Source organism: Lupinus angustifolius, chromosome LG08 (genome assembly GCF_001865875.1).
Source record: "Lupinus angustifolius cultivar Tanjil chromosome LG08, LupAngTanjil_v1.0, whole genome shotgun sequence".
Lineage (NCBI taxonomy): Eukaryota > Viridiplantae > Streptophyta > Magnoliopsida > Fabales > Fabaceae > Lupinus > Lupinus angustifolius.
Genome location: NC_032016.1, coordinates 7,736,534 through 7,754,623, shown reverse-complemented (window position 1 = coordinate 7,754,623; position 18,090 = coordinate 7,736,534). Strand labels below are relative to the sequence as shown.

At 31.1% G+C, this 18,090-nt stretch overlaps 1 protein-coding gene across 1 annotated transcript; it reads left to right on the top strand.

Moving 5' to 3' along the window:
* On the top strand, nucleotides 7,336–8,677 carry LOC109354086 (protein FANTASTIC FOUR 3-like). Its single transcript, XM_019596442.1, has 2 exons — nucleotides 7,336–7,396; nucleotides 7,441–8,677. Exons 1-2 carry the CDS (start codon nucleotides 7,339–7,341, stop codon nucleotides 8,493–8,495), a joined length of 1,113 nt encoding a protein of 370 aa, XP_019451987.1. The 5' UTR covers nucleotides 7,336–7,338; the 3' UTR covers nucleotides 8,496–8,677.

The window sequence follows — 18,090 nt, the reverse complement described above, 5'->3', positions numbered from 1 at the left end:
TCTTCAACTTATTAAAAATTAATATGACAAAGTATAAAATATTATCTATTTAAAATTAAAATCCAAATTGTGATACGATTATACATGAAATTGATTAACTTATTTCTTAATCAGCGTTTTTAAAATTCAAAACAATAAATAGACTAATAATTTTTATTTAAAAATAATTAATGTTATTCAATTAAATTTTATTTTATGAATTAAATTGGCAACGTAAATTATCCTTTCTTACATGTTATTTGCTAATAATATATATTTTTAGTTTAATATTCTTACAAAAAAATCTAAACTACTCAATATCCGTGCAATGAATGAGTATTTCTAATAAAATAAACAAACAAGTATAAAATATATATTCAATTTGTAAATAATATGTCAATATGGAATTTGAATAATGATTACAAGTATCCTTCAGTAATCATCAACTTAATTTTAATGATAAAATGAGTACTATGTATGGATGAGCATAAGTTGGATAGTATTTGGGTAAGGGTTGTACCTGTTGGGTATTCTAAGTGTGAATGAAGAAGTCTCATACTGGACAAAAATGGATGAGTTAAAGAGCATAAAAGTGGAAGGACTCATAGACCTAATGTCTTAAGGTTTTGGTCAAGATGTGATATCAAACTCACTTCTATGTTTCTTTTACTTAGCCCATGGAGGAATGTTGTATCTCATGGACGAAGATCTCCCAACAAATGGTATCAGAGCTGATGGTTCGATGGCTCAATGGAGTATTAAAGCGACAAGTGGTCGGTAGATCCTTGAGGGATCTTTGTGTCGAAAGTCTTCCTAATGAGAGGTCAAGGCGACGTGTTCCGTTGATGAAAGGATAAGCCAACGACGATGCAAGTAGATAGAGAACTGAGCTCTGGTGTACCCAATACTCGAAGGAGAATTCACACTTGAGAGGGAGATGTTGGGTATTCCAAGTGTGAATGAAGAAGTCTCATATTGAAAAAAAATGGATGAGCTAAAGAGCATATAGATGGATGAACCCATAGACCTAATCCCTTAAGGTTGTGGGTCAAGATGTGGTGTCAAACCCACTTCTATGTTGAATTCAATTGAAGCCGAATTCGACCCTAGAGCCAAAGCTAACCCGACTCTAAATGTTAATCGAGTCAACCTATGAATTTGACCATAAATCCGATTAAAAGTAATTAATAATTTTTTATAGATAAAGTTATCTCAATATTATTTAGTATTATGGATAAATATGAAATGATATGTATATATATTTTTAATCATGTATATATGATCAAAAAAACTAGAGAATCAATAATATTTTTGATCAAACAAATATCATTACTTTGTACGAACATGATGGACAAGTAACATGAGACAGGTTATACTTGTCTCATATCCAGCCCTAAATATTGACTAGTTCTAAATTTTAAACCGAATCTGATCATAGACCCGACCCTATTTAAGCCTGATCACAATTGGACCAAACTGAGTGAGCGAATAGGATCGCGTCCTCCTCACCCCTAGTACTATGTGTGCAGACTCATGGATTATTTCCCATTTCAAAGCTAATGATAACTTATTTATATAAGACAAAAAGAAAACTTATAAACTAAACTACTAATCAAAATAGTTATAAACCAAACTAGCTAGCTAGTAACTTTCTAATCACCTAACAATCTTCTAAAATAATCTCTCAAATATCTTCAATATTCTTGATTTGGGCACCATTGTCATCTTGTTATTTTGTTATAAAAGTATGGACACTGTAAAACTGTAACACATCCATCATTATAAATTCAGTGTTTTATCCATTAAGACGACGCTTGTAAAGTCCTGATGTAAACTAACTAAATAGAGATAATTACTACATGTTTACACACGAGTAGTATTTCCCAATATACGTGTGAGAAATATCAGTATTCTATTCTATTAAATTAAATCAATGCTGAAAAGGTTGTGTGATGCAAATATAACTATTTATGTGATGCAACATTAACTATTTATGTGATGAAAAGGTGGTGATGCAACATAACTATTTATGTGACTGTAACATCACTCTTATGTGTACTATCACACACATCACCCCTATGTGGTTGAATACTTAAATCAATACGACAAAGTCAGAAACTACTATATACGTCAAATAATGTGTAAATCAAGAGTGGGTAACCTGCAAAAGAAATTGACACTCATTTTAAACTGGTTAATAAAAGAGAATACAGTATAAAAATTTATATATCATCATTATATCACTTTTAAGAATTAGTAAAAAATAAATAATAAATAGTACAGTAACAATTAGTATATACATCTTTTATCACAAAATAAGCGTTCATGTTTGTATTGGTTTAACTCAAGATTTCATCGACTTCTAGCCAAGACTATTACTTCTTCTTTTGTGTTTTTTTTAATTTTTATTTTTTTCATTTCATTTTTTATCATTGATGTTTAAATATAACTATATATAGATATTACTATATATGTTTTTGGAAAACATGAAACATATCAATCCATGTAAGAAGCAAAAATAAGCCTAACACATACATATAATTACTATTATATGTTTATGCATTCAACTCTATTATTCATATACAACTAGCATCAGCATTTGAGAGACATCCACAGTTACATTTCTCTACAATATGTTACTATACTTCAATTTGAAATACAAGATAATATTTATTTACAATTACATTAATGTTTTTAATCATATAAATAATTGTTAGACCAATATTATATGGTATACTAGTATTCTCCTTCAGTTGTTTCCTGTATCATTTATTGTTATTTCATCTTCCCACTTTATCATGACTAGTGTGAACAGGCACTTCGTGCATGTTGGTGAATATTGTGTAATACTACATATTCAAATTTTATATATTATATTTTTTGTGTGTTGTGTGTTTATGATAATGTTTAATATAATGTGAGATATGTGGTTAATTAATATATTGGTGGTAGATGCTTAGGATTATATAGCTTTTTTTTGTAAAAATTAAATAATGTTAAGGGTAATACAGGAAATGGAAATTACACCATGATGGAAGTTATTTCAAGTTTTGACTTTATATATAGTATAGATATGATACTCAATATATTCTTTTTCAAGTGTCGATATAAATGGAATATTTTTAAAGTTCAAAATAATATAATAAACATTAAATTAGACTTTAAAAACAATATAAATAAAGACAAAAAATTTATATGAAACAGACACCTAGAAAGAAATGTAGATAATACCTAACTAGCTGTACTGCAGTGTACTGAATTCATTTTTTAAGAACATTGTTATTCCTTTGAAGATTTAAACATGAGATATATCATATTTTCATAGGGACCAGATGCTAAAAATCCGGAAAGATGCTGTACTATGATCAGAAAATGGCTACTTTTGTGACCAAAAAAAGTGATTATTGTGGAAGTTACGTTGTTATGCTAATGTTTAAGGATTAAAGCGATTTTGATATATACGTCAATGAATATGTAAGGCTGCAAAATAGCCACCTTGTAACAGTACACATATTCCTCGGACACCTTGTAACAATAGCTTTTTAACATTAATGTATAGTATCTTATTATTTCACTCAAATTCTAAGTTGACCTAATTGTGTGCATGGCCACTTAGACAAATATGTAGTGTGGGAACCATATTTTATCTAATAGGTGTAAACTAAAGGCTATGAAACTTAAAAATAATGTATTTTTTTATTAACATGTACATATTATATGAAATAAACTTGAAAATAATATAATATGAACTACTTTAAATGTATTATAGATATGAGAGAAGAAGATCAAAAGGAAAAAAAATACTATTAAGACTCTTTTAACTTTCATAAATATACTATTAATACAAAAAATTAAAATCAAGGGTAATTTACAAGTATCAATCTAAACTATTTGGTACCAACGAGCGTTGGTTCAAGTGGTACATGCTCGATTCCCCTTAAGTAAGAATCCGGGTTCGAATCTTGTGGATGGAAAAAATGCCCGTTGGGAGAGTTAGTCCCACGTACCTGTGGATGTTCCCGGCTCGGACAGGATTGCCTCTAGTGCGAGGATACCTGTAGGAAACCAAAAACTATTTGGTTTAGAATATTATTCGCCACAAATTGATTTTGATCTATCCCATTTAAAAAAAAATGAAAATTTGGGTTTTCACCCGGTAAAGATTGAAATATGTAATTTTTGTTCCAAATGTTAGCTCCTATTTGTTTTTAATTCTATAAAATCTATTTTAATGTTTTTGTTTAGTCTAGATAGTGTTGTCTTGAATCTTGACCTTCAACTAACAAGTTTAATATTTGAAAGTTATGTGATGAAGAAATATATTATATTTGGAGACAAATGTATTTATGATTTTTAATACTATCATTTAAGATTAAACTTTTAATATATTCTCAAAATTTTATTGATTATTTTTAGATAGATATATCTCCGCACAAGTTTAATATTCAAGATTAAAAGTTCTCATTTGAAACTTCCAAAAGAAATATAAAAATGAATGATTTTCATGACAACATCCTAAATCAAAATAGGCATTACTTTATAAGTGATTTAAAGTTTTTGCTCCTTTAATTAAATTTTAGCATTATTACCTCATGTTGGCATTAGAGATTGGTCTGCAATGATGTTGATGTAACTGAATTGCTAGTTTTCCATATAATAATGAATTGTAACTATTCCATTTGCATGTTTAGTTTTATATATGATGCAGTGCATCTTCCTTATTTCATATAGAATAGTAATTAATAAAATATTTCAACAATAGTAGAAGTAACATGGCACGTAATAATACTACTAAATAATGATGCATGTAGATATGCCAGTTGAGATTCATTTTTCTATGTTTAGAGTTTTTTGCTGGTGGTTTATCTTTCGAGGCTTTTTTGTTTCAGGTTTATCTTTGGAGGTTTGTCATTTTATTTCTGTTTTATTGCTGGGAGTTTATCCTTGGAGCTTACAGGGATGGTTTCGGTTGGGAAGTAAGTCATACATCACTTAACTCATTGTTTCGGAAATGATTTAAATATTTATTGGATTACTCCTCTCATTGCCAATTTGTTGAGATAGACTTTAACATAATAAACACAACTTCTCTATATTGTCATGTGTCAAAAGATGTCTTTTAATAACGGATCAAAAATAACCCTTTGCTTGTTCGGGTAGACTTCTATGAGTAAAATATATTTGAAAATAAATCCTACATTACCTACTTCATTGTCTTGAGAATAATTTAAATATTTGTCAAACTATTTTTTTTTGTTTTGTGATGAAATGTTAATAATTGTTTTGTTTATGTGGTACTCTTATCTGATGTGAAGTGTTAGTGACTGTAAAGGTAATTCAGAATGTGGTTGATCTAATTTACAAGCCTTTTCTTGGGCTCAATGTACATAAAGTTTACTTCACTATTTTTGTAGCTGGCTAGCAATTTGATTCAATGACCATTAGTTAATTGACATGTTTGCATGGGTTACGTAGGCCTCTCATTAATAATATTTTTCTCAAGTTTAAAACTTTAGGGTATAAAAAATATAGAATTATTAGAAAGGTGTCATCACACATGGTCAAAAAGATAGGTAGGGGTGGGGAAATTTTTTGCTTATTTGCTTTGCTTGTTTAAGCCATGAACTAGATTCTCTTGTCATTCCCAATAAAAATTGTACAAATAAAGAGTATGAATATTTTATGGTGAAACAATTTGAAAGGCTAAGTAACCTTAGGCTTCACATAAGACCAAAACAAGAGACATTATGACGTAGACTTTGTCAAAGATTCTCCATTACTCAAAAACAAGGCTAAAGAACATTTACAATATGGATTCTGATACAAATAACATTATTTCTATGACTAATCAAGTGATCATATACCTACGCTATATATATACCTACCTATAGCCAATAAGCCTTTGACAGGAAAAGAATGGGATGACCCAAATTAGTAATGATGCAAAATGCCATCATGTTCTTCCTCTCCTTTTATTTCCATCATTTGCCACCCATTATTTATTCTAAAATGCACTCCTAAACTAGATAAGGATTATTGTCTTAAAATGTTTCAAACCATGTTAAATGTTAATTAAAAAAGTTAAATATTAAATGTTTTTTATTTTAATTTTATTGTTATTGATTTAGGATATATTTTAAGACAATATATTCTAATCCCTTTAATATTAGACAACATACTTAAATACACCTGCTAGTTTTAACGTTAGATCATTTCTTTCTAATTTTTTACTTGTTCATTAATCCACATCACTCATCCATAAGTAATGTTTGAAAATAAAAAGTCCCATTTATAAAAAATGAGAACTTGTAAATATCAATTATACCGAATCCAATTAATATATATAAAATTATATAAATATATATAAATTTAACATATATATAGAATATTTATATATAAATATATTTTTCGAGCATGTTCCTATTGGGTTTGGGTTACTCGAAATTCAACGGGTATGAGTAAGCACAAACTTTACCTCAATCCGTCTAGTTGTCATTCCTACTTTTAATCTTTCTGGACCATCTCTATACCAATGTATTGTTGTTTCATTAAGTTGGTTGAAGTTGAACTTGTATCCCCTAAGTTTGTTGGGGGCATACTATCATGAAGTTGTTAGAATTTGATGCACCATTAGACAGAACATGTCTTGCCGCGTATCACTCACTGTTTTGTATCATAAAGCCATGAGATCCTGTTTTTATGGCTTCAGATTTTCCCAACTAGCAATCATTCATGCATGTAGCAGAAAATCTTTCAAACATGTACCAAACACACCACTTCGGCGAGTCATAAATTCTTGACAGTAAATTGGTAGTTTTTTTAAGTGTTACTAGACACACATGTTAACAAAATAAGATAAAAAAATAAACTTACCTACAAGAAAGGTTTGTTTTATACTTCCAAATATGAATCCAAATTACAAGAACTTACTGGATCTCTATATACTATATTAGATTAAATGTCAAATATTTGATTTATAGAAACGACTCTTACTAAAAAGACAGTCACACGTTCTGAAATGGATTAATTATTTCATTACGTATCCGGTAAGAGAATAATCAGTTATAATAAAAAGTAAGAAGCAAGGAAATTTTTGAATAAAATTATTACCCTCTAACATTAGGACTGAAACAAAAGTTGTACCAACATGAAGATCTTCTTTTAGTTCCCTGCTTCCCCCATTTTTTGTTATTTTGAAAACATATATATCTTTATTCTACTTTGTATTGTATGTGGTGGACTTAGAATTGTATAATTCAAGTGGTGCAAAAGGCTACTATCCCTACCTCCCTACTATGACATACCCTATGGCACTTTTTTGGACTACAAATTTACTCCCACTTCCCTCACTTCTTCTCCATGCCAATTCCCACCATCTTTCATTCTCTCCTCAACAGAACAAACTCTGTTTTCCTCTGTTTTTTCCTCTGTTTTTTCCTGTCTCCACCACTTCCTTTTAAGCTTATTTTCATTCCAACTTCTTTGAACATCCCCACATGGCTGCAATTGTGTGCCATGGATTACAGTCACATCTTGAGTCCCAAATTTTGGAATCAAGAACACTCAGGTTGAGGTTACCTTCCTCAAAAATACTTCCTTCTAACTCTCAACAACCTATTGATTTAGCCCTCAAATCATGCTTAAGGGATTCAAACATCAAAACCCATCTTGAAGAAGAAAACAATAAGAAGAAAATAGAGACACAAACACCCTTATCTTCCAAGGCTAATGACATGAGTGGTTGGAACTTCCTTGAAGCACTTTCCAATGTCACCACTAAAGAACCATCATCACTATATGTTCACCCTCAACAGAACCGTTCCTCATTAGTTCTCAGCCCTAGGAGCCTTGAACTATGCACTGAGAACCTAGGAAGCGAAAGTGGCAGTGACATTGTTCATAATAACATTGATATAAACATGAACATGAACATGAACATGTTCTCTTCATTGGAATACTATGTTGGAGGGAACATAGAGGCAATGGAGCAAAGTAAACCTTGTAAAAATTTGGCACCAAAGAAAGGGAAAGCAATGAATTTTCCACCTCCTTTGACAACAATAGCAGGATCAGAATCTCTTAGTTTGAGGCCTCACCGTGAAGATGGAAGGCTTGTGATTGAAGTCACCAAGGCCCCACCAATGTTTGCTTCTTGTTTTCATGCTGAGAGAAGCCATGGCTGCCTTCGCCTCCGATTTTCGAATAATCACATCCCATGTTTTGACCCTGAAGAGGAAGAAGAAGAACATGAAGAAGAAAACGAACGTAAAGATGTTGATGATCTTAAGTATCAAAGAGATGAAGTGTTTGATGAAGAATCAGAGAATGAAATGAAGGGACAAATGCGAGATATTGAAGAAGAAGATAATAATGATGATGATGTTAATGTTGGATTTGAGTGTGAGATGAGAATGGAAAAGTATGAATGGCAAAGAAGGTGCAAAGATGGTGATGGAAATGAAAACAATGAAATGTTATTAAATTGGGTTGAGTCTCATTGGGTCGTTACTTCATAAACCAACCTAGTAGCTTTGAGATTTTCCATCACTATATCTATCTTAAGCTTGTGTCACTTGGGTAAGATGTTAGTAATATTTTGCATCAATATCACAAAACTTTCTTTATTGTTACTTGTTATGCAATATGATAAATGAATTCATTTAGTATGTAGTAGTAAAATGGAATAATTGTACCACTTCTTTACAATGATCTTATGATCTTGGTATGGGAATATATATGATAAATGTGATAATTATGTAACTGCTGACTATGGATATTAAAAAATATTGCATTTTCTCCTTTTCTAAATTCTCCTTTTTGTATGGTTTTGTTTAATGAATTCACAAGTTTCTCCATAAACAATAGTTTCTGGTCTGCAGTTATTATCGCTACTGTGTTTCTAAGAGATGAATAGAAATTCTCTACCTCAAAGTCTATCCTCTTCCATGCCCAATTCCAATTAGTTTTGAGCAAGTAATATGAAATGTAACTTTTTATTTTTTTAAAGTTTCATTTTATTTATGTGTCAAATTTTAATTGGTGGATACAGGGAACTGAGACACAGAGTTGGGAGCCCTGAAATTCACTTGTGAGATAACTTTAAAACCTCACTTTCCCTCCAAAATCCAATTCCCAAACAAACCTTAAAACACTCCCTCAAACTTATTATGATGGCAAAGTTAGTTTGCATTTTGCATCTTTGAGAACCCAAAAATTGAATGATTCTTCATAAATTCTGTTGGTATGATGAATTAGACAGAAGCATAAGTGGTTGTGGTAGATAATAGACAAGAAGACAAAATAGTTTACTTTTCTATCGTAGTAATAAGAAATGTTGGAACATGGTTTGTTAAAAAATGAGAATTTTTGGATGTGAAATATAAAAAACTCATACGTCCCACGTGAAAGAGTTTTGAAAAAAAAAACAACTCTCAAGTTCCATATTGGAGAGATGAAGAACTTGGAAAAAATTCTATGTTATAAATAGAGGTCTTTTCCTCTCATTATAATTTGCCTCAAGTTGAATGCGCTTTCATTCAATTTTTTCTTTCTCCCTCGTATTTCCTGCTGATACATTTCCGTCAAACTTCTCCCCATTTCTTTATGTGATACGTATTATTTTGTGTCATTCAGAATTATTACAAGATACAGTTACAACAATTTTAAAATCTTTCTACTGTAATGACATTATGACATTCATAGATAATATTATTGGACCGAACAACTATGACTTGAACAAACGATTTTAGTTTGATGGGACAAATTTCAAACGTTAGTAACATAAGATAAAATTTTTCCTCACTATGAGAAAAGTTGCACACGTTTTAAAAATCAATGTCGTGATGCTGCTGGAGAAAGCTGGAAAAAAAATGAAAAAAATAAACTAGCTATTAATATAGCTTTATAGAATGAAAATGATTACATATGTAATAATTTCATTCCGAATAAGTGGTGAGATGATTTCTATGATTATTATAGCCCATATAAGTCTTCCAAATTAATTTGGTATGCATTTGAGAAATAAAGAAAATATGATATTGAGGAAGTTAAGATAAAAAATATATATAATGTTACCACTACTTCAAGTATCAAATGACTGATAATAAATCACTAGAGTCTCAGTCCTATGAGATACATAAAATTGCTCATGAAATCATTTTTGATGGTATGACTATAGAGAGTTAAACTCACATAGTCTATGAATGTGTATTCTTTAGGTATGATGTAAACAACAAAGCGTACATGTTTTACGACCTTAACGCTCAAGTGATCATTGAGTCTAACGATGTTGATTTCAATGATGAGAAATTCCTTTTTAAATTGAGGAATAGTGAGGTCACATCAACTAGCCACATACTTGTGATTAGAGATAATGATATAAAATGAAAGGTTTGAAATATAACCTAGAAGAAGTAAGAGAGCAATAATTGTTAGAGAGTATACACTTGATTATATGGTCTATATGTTAGAGGATAATCCATCAACTCTCCAAGAAGTTTTGACTTCTTCGGATGTTGATTTGTGGTGAGAAGACATAAATGATGAGATGAAATATCTAGAGTCTAAAAAGAAACATATTATGTTAGCTCAATCCACTATGGAAGCTGAGATGATAGCATTAGCAACAACTAATGAAGAAACAACTAATGAAGAAACAAGTTAGCTGAGAAGTTTGCTTGCAGGGATTTCCCTATGGGAAAATTGATATTAGTTGTGTTGATCCATTGTGATAGTATCGCGACTATTGCAAAAATTGAGAACCTCTTTTGTAACGGTAAGAAACGACAAATTCTCGTAAGCACAACACCATTAGAGAGTTACTGTCTACATGAGCAGTTATAGTGAATCATGTACGCACTAAGAATAACTTAGCAGATCATTTGACGAAAGAACTAGCTAGAGAGAAAGTCCATAATAATTCTAAGAGTATGAGACTATTGCCCTTAGAACGATGATCACTTATGATGATAACCCGACCTAACTGGAGATCCCTAGAAATAGGTTCAATGGGTAAAAGCAAGTTGTGAAGTGATATGAGAATGAACATACTATAAAGTTATGAGAAGCATGATTCCTGCAGCATATGTAAGGATGAGTTAAACTCTTAATGAGATCTATACTCCAATTGGAGTAGAGTACCCAGGCTACATGAGTACTCTTGATAGACTCACCTATGTGAATGTGGAAGTGAGGTCACTTCCTATGAAATTTTGGGGCATAAATTTCTAAAGCGTTCACTATACAGGGATAGACGTGCATGACCTTTAACACACAAGTTTTACAGAATACACATTTGAAAAGATTGTGTGATTTGATGTCGGAGATAGAGTTCAAGACTACGAGCCACTCTAGTAAAATCTGGATCTTATTCACTATGGAGAGGTTCAAGTCGCATGACACAATTGTTTATGCACAATCTTATTGAGACCATAAAAATTCTTGGAAATCGTTTTTTAATTTCAAGTGGGAGATTGTTGGAACATGGTTTGTTGAAAACCATAAGTGGAAACTTTTGGGTGTGAAATATAATAAAAAACTCATAAGTCCCACATAGAATAATTTTGAAAAAAACAACTTCTAAGTCTCACATTGGAGAGATGAAGAACTTGGAAAAAATTCTATGTTATAAATAGAGGTCTTCCCTCATCATTATAATTTGCCCAAGTTGAATGCCCTTTCATTCAACTTTTTTTTCTCCCTCATATTTCCGTAGCCATATTATGGGAAAGAATTGGCACAAGTAGCCATATTATGAGAATTTTGAGAACTAATACTGGTAGTCAGTATTGTGGGAAGAGAATTGGTACGGGTAGCCATATTGTGGTGGATGTATTCAAGATCGGTTTTTATAACGGTAACATAGATCTGAGCTGTTTTATCCTGGGGGCGGCATGATTGATAGTTTGTTTGCACATTTTAGACAGTGCCACAAAATGTCTTAAAGAGAGCAATCTGGTCGTGACTCAACCAGTAAATATTATTTCGTGTCATTCAGAATTATTGCAAGCAACAATAACAATAGAAAAAAATTGATGAAACATTATAGAGGTTTGTGCAAAGTGGCATGAATATTACCAAAGTATAGTGTGAGAATATTTCCAAAATGAAAGTATAATAAATTAAGAGTGTAAATAATTATTATTTGCTTATCTTAAATATAATCTCCCAATTTATATACCATGGAATTCTAATTAAAGAGAAAAAGGGTAGAGAAAGAAAAACTTAACATATATTAAAGTTACCAATGAGATATGTAAAGACCATCTAAGTAAAAGTATTAAAAAAATCATTCAACGATATACAACAAAAGTCATAACTTAAAGCAAATGAATAACTATAGTGTATACTAAATATACCAAATGTATTATTTGTGTTTCGGCTCGACATGGTTTTTTTACCAATCTGAAATTTAATCCATTGATGAGTGATGTAGAGTGGGGGGTGAGGAAGTGCCTCATAGAGTTTATTTGCCGATTGGTTTTTGAAGATTAATAGAGAGAAAGTGAAGATTTTGGAATAATCTCAGCAATTTATTTGATAACTCTCGTGTATTCCTTTTATTCATCTCTAAAATTCAATTCACAAACATATATATTTAAGGGGTCGGCCTTAAGCTCCCAAATACTCCCTTCCAACATTGTGCACCGACCTCCTGTTGCAACAATTGTTGTTGTTTAACTAGTGTTGGTGTATCCGTACCCTCTTCTCATGTGCAAACATGTACAACATGCATGAGCACACCATTACATGAAAGAATGTTTTAAAAGAATGTCTCTTCACCACTCACACATGTCTTTTTAGCTAATCATCATTAAAATAAATCATGTTGCTAATAAGCCGTGCTAATAATTAGTATAAATTAATCTTCAATATTGTTCACTATGAAATTCAACACTTAAGCTCTCAAAGATCTACAACCATGCCTAAGTATTACTAATTTAATTTTTTAATTGTATTCATATGATGATCACTACTCTTCTTTGTCCAGAAAGTAATTAATTTTGGTGAAAATGATGACACGTGACATTAAAAACATTTAATAGAGAATTTTTTAAATTATTTTTCAATATTTTTTTTAAATCATCAAACTAATCTGGACTTCACATTCAAATTAACAATGAAGAGGATCTCAACCCAAACTATAAGTTAAATATAAAAATGTGAAGGTCTGCTACTTTTTAGAATAAAGACTTAGACAAAAAAAACTCTCAACCAAATATATGATTACTCTTAACATCTTTTTTATATGCAATTTTTCTAAAAGGGATTAATGGAGAGAGTGCATAATTTCTGGGATTTGAGTCAAGACAACTATATTTGACGTTTCACCAACTTAGTTGACTTTTGAGAATTACTCTCAAGATACTAAAGTATTTAGTGAGTTGATTTTATATCATACATGCATGAATCTTAAGTGGACTTGTAGCATCCAATCAACTCATATATCACATCAGACATGGTGATATATACATATGGACCCAACTACCAATTTTTCTTCTGTCCTGCCTTCATCCATCATAACTTTTTTTCAAAATTTCAACCCGAGCCGAACCGACTCGAGGAGGTGACAGTGTACATGTGTATGAAGGGGTTTTGTTTATGTATGTTCTTATATTATCTACCACAAAACCCTTGCATCTATGAATCTCAACGTGGGCGTGGAAGATGGAAGTGTTATTATTTGGCATATCTGTCAATCTAGGAATAATGAAAAGGATCCTCTAAACTCTAAATTTAGTTTTCAAGTGAAAAAGTAAAATTATATCTACACACTTAATTTACTAAAGTGAGTGTACTAAAAAGTTCATAAAGTATATCATGAAATCATTTATTGAATATAATTTGATTGCATGCATATTTTAATCTTTACGCTTTAAGATATAACTAAACACATTGCTGATGTCGTTGATTAGAACTAAACACAAAATAAAAGATTATTGTGTGGACGAAGTCGTTGGATTTGATCTAATCCACAATGCAAATATAAAACCTTAATATTGTGCCATTTGTAAAAGCAAAGAACATAAGTGAATGAAAGGAGCACAAATGAAATTTGAAAGCACGTCCCATTATGAATTCGAATGGGGATCTTTTGTCCTCAAATATCACTATTTTCTTGTCTCAAACCAATCAAATCTCATTAATAACACACAAAAAATGTTTTTTGATTTTTTTTAAGTATATGTCAACTTTCAATTAGCTTAGGACACAATAAGCCATAAAAAGTGGGATAGATGATCTTCATTCATGAAATTCATGGCCTCTTTGCAAAAGAATGGGTTGGTTTTCTTGTTTGTTAAGCATAGGAAAAGATTATTAAAAAGGATGAACTTCACGTAGGCAACTTTCTCCAACAATAACATATTTTGCATTGGAGGGATTTTCCATTGTTGTTATTGTTTAACCGTTTCTTAATTAGATGGGTCAGCTTGTATGGATAAGCTTTTCCACAAATGGATAACTCAATGAGTATTATGCAACTTTTGAATGGGAATTGCACTTCCATTCTCACTTCTTTCAATGAAACAAAAAATGTGCTATTATTGAACAATAAAATGATTGATTTTTTATATGTAAAACTTTATTAAATGGGGAACAAAATTAGAAAATAATATAAAACAAGAAAATCCAACAGGAAAAATAATAAAAACAAAACCATAACCCAAGACAAAATGACTTACTAACAACATTCCTCAAAATCAGATTAGAAAATTATTCAAACAAAAACATGATTGTGCCTCTGTGTCTTCCTTTAATCCATATTCAAGAATTGAACTTTATCTATCAAATCCATCCATTCTTTCATACATGTTTTTTTGTTAAAGATGATGTCATTTCTACGTACACTTTCAAAGGAACTAAATACAATTTATCCAAAGTACAGAACAAATTTCTTTCAATAACTGATCCTTAATTGACAGAAAATGTTACAAAAAATCCGATTGAAGGTAACACCACCATGAGCTTCAACCAATCATAGAAAAGCTAACAAGTTCAATAAAAAAATTAACAAGAGAAAAAATATGATTCATATTTTCTAGTTGAGTCTAACACCAAATACACATAAAATGATTAATTATATTAGAGTGAGTGAATTAAGAAAAATAAGATGGTTTATGCTTTAAGTTATACAATTATAAAAACTCTCAACTATATATAATATTACAACATCTATTGCATCATGGACCCAAATTAATTTAGTCTTTAACAAAATATATATTGGGGTTAATTTGGAAAAAGAGAGATCTTTCCCCATTCTTGGTGGGTCTAACCTGCCATGGCGTCACCCAACAAAAGGAACAACTTTTTGTAATAAAAAAGCATTCCACCCTTTCTTTAATTTAGAACCCTAGACCCCACCACCACCCCCAACTACGGACACATGCACAAAGGGGACATATATGGAGAAGACAACTAATTCATGCATTAATTGGTTATGCATAACATTATGTCCTTCATGAAATCATAAATCCACATAGGAAAGTGAACACCCATGCATATATATGTGACCTATAGTATTGGAAAATGTTCTATGTTGCTTGATGATGTAATTCAAAACATAACAAAGTATGTTAGTATCATAAAGTGATAATTAATCAATATTATTTTTATTTATTAAAAAAGTTACCTAAGCAAAAGTTGTACTCTAAAAGGAAATGGGGTGGATCCTTTTTAAGTTTCTGGCATAAATGTATACCCTTTGGCTTTCACTACCAAAATGGATAAGCATGCAACTATATGAGTGTGCTGGTGCACTAGAAGGAAGATATCCGTGTTGTCTAAACAACATACTGCTGATTCTTGGACTTGGATTCATGATATAAGTGGGCAATACTCGGTCAGGAGTGCTTATCAATCTTTGCATCATGTGGAAGGAAGTCAGGACATTGTTTTCTTTAAGAGGCTTTGGGCTTCTAATGTTCCAACAAAGATGAAATGTTTAGTGTGGAGAATTGCTTTGGATGGGGTACCAACTAAAGTGAACCTTTGTCATAGAGGTGGATTATCTATGCAAGATCCCCTTATTTGTTCTCTTTGGGGTGAGTTGGAAGAAACTACTAGTCACTTGTTTTTTTCTTGTTCAACATCCTATCTTGTTTGGCAAAAGCTTTATTCTTGATTTGGTCTTATATCTATCATTCATAATGATGTAATGACTCTCTTTGCATCTAATGAAAACATGATAGGGTTGGAGAAGGAAAAAAAACAATTATGGGTGGCTCTTTGGTTTGTCACAATTTGGACTATACTTGAGGTTCCAAATAGAGGAGATGGTGGAGCTTATTTTTCTGCATTCCTGGAACCTGATTATTGCCCGCTTTCCTTTCTTTTCTTACTCTTATGTTGATTGGATGAGACATCCATCAACTTGTCTTTCTCTTTGTTAATTTCAGAGATTCGGTGGATAGAAGTACCACTTGTTCTCCTAATATTTTATCTCTTGATTAATAAAGTTTTCATTGCTGATTAAAAAAAAAAGAACACGTCTTCACGTTTGTCAATCAAATTCCAATAAATAATATAAAATGTTAGTTTACATTTTTATTACTTTTCTTTTTAATTGAGTATCATTTTCTAATTGAATGAAGACATAATTGAGAACACAAATTGGGGACAACCGACTCAATTTTGGTACACTAAACCTATTCTCCATGTTTAATAGAAAGCTACACGTGCATGCTTTTATACACACATGTTTATACCATGCATTGGCATCGTTATCACTATAGAGTATAGACCTTAACTATACCATTATAAATCATTGGTTTTCGAGGTACAAACAATTGGACCACACACAGTATTAGTCTCTTTCCTTGCTTTAAGATTTCACTAATGATTTGGAGATCTGGTATTGGATAATATACCTCAAATCTATTTTAATCCACAATACAGAGACAAAGCTGAAAACCTTGGCATGATAAAATTAAAGTCCAAATTAAAGAACTATAATACATTGTGTATGTGATGTATAGAGTAAAATGAATAGTCACACATCCAAATAAATATATATACTTTTTTTCTCCATGAAATTAAAGCAAAGCTGGAGCTAGGCAAAAATGTCAAGTAATTTGTTTATACAGAAAGTGCATTCACAAGAAACATGAATAATTTTCATAATTTGGAAAAAAAAAATATCTTCTTTTATTTTCTTAGCAGCTTCTGGTTGAAAATGCCAAACCTATATATTTTAACTATATTCAGAAGACTTTGAGATGATTATTACATAACGCTTCTGTTTTCTTTTATCTCTAATATTTTGAAGGAGAGGTTGGTAGATAAAGAACTCACCTTTTTTGTTCATCGATAAGAAGATAGGGATTTACTGAGTTTTATTTTTGAGTTCATCGACAAGAAGATAAAAGATAAAAAAGTCGTTATTAGGAAGGGAAGAAACTCGAAGAAGTTACACTAAAACAATTCTACATAAATACATTATTGTACAACGAAATAAGAGAATATCCCTACACATAATTGGGGTAAGATGATAATGAGACATATTCGCCATAAAATTTGCTACCTAGTTTGTTTATGTGTGAATATGAACACATTAAGTTGTTCAATCCCTTTCCCATCATGCTCTAACCACTTTCATTGAAGTATATGGATGAAGATCGTTACAACCATTATTAACCAAGTTGACAATCATTTCGTAATCACTATCAGGAATTACTTTCGTCAAACCTTTACTCCATGCTAGAGTAAGAGCGGGATAAATGTCCCAAAGATTAGCCCATAAGACATTAGAAGCTCCCAAGTTATCGGAAAAACTAAACATCTACTTTCCTGAGTCATTTGTACAAACTCAACCGCAACTCGCCATGTTAGTTGTCTTTCTAACAGATTCATCCATGTTACATTTGAACCAACCAAATGAAGGGGGGTCCCAACCCACCAAAATATGACTATACATAGGGCTAGTTAGATGGAAATCTAATAATGAAGAAGATCCAACCTATCATTTGTGTTTAAGTGAACCAGAAACAGTGTTGCATTTGCTTCGTGACTGCGAGTGTGTGAGACTTTTGTAGGGTAATTTTCTCTCCTTAAATAACCAACAAGTTTTTAACTTTCTTCCTCCATTTAATTTTATTTTATTTCACATCTAGGTAA

Coding starts and splice junctions, on each gene's coding strand:
- LOC109354086 (XM_019596442.1), top strand. CDS start 7,339: ATGCCAATTCCCACCATCTTTCATTCTCTCCTCAACAGAACAAACTCT. Junction 7,397..7,440: donor AACAAACTCTGTTTTCCTCT/GTTTTTTCCTCT, acceptor CTTCCTTTTAAG/CTTATTTTCATTCCAACTTC.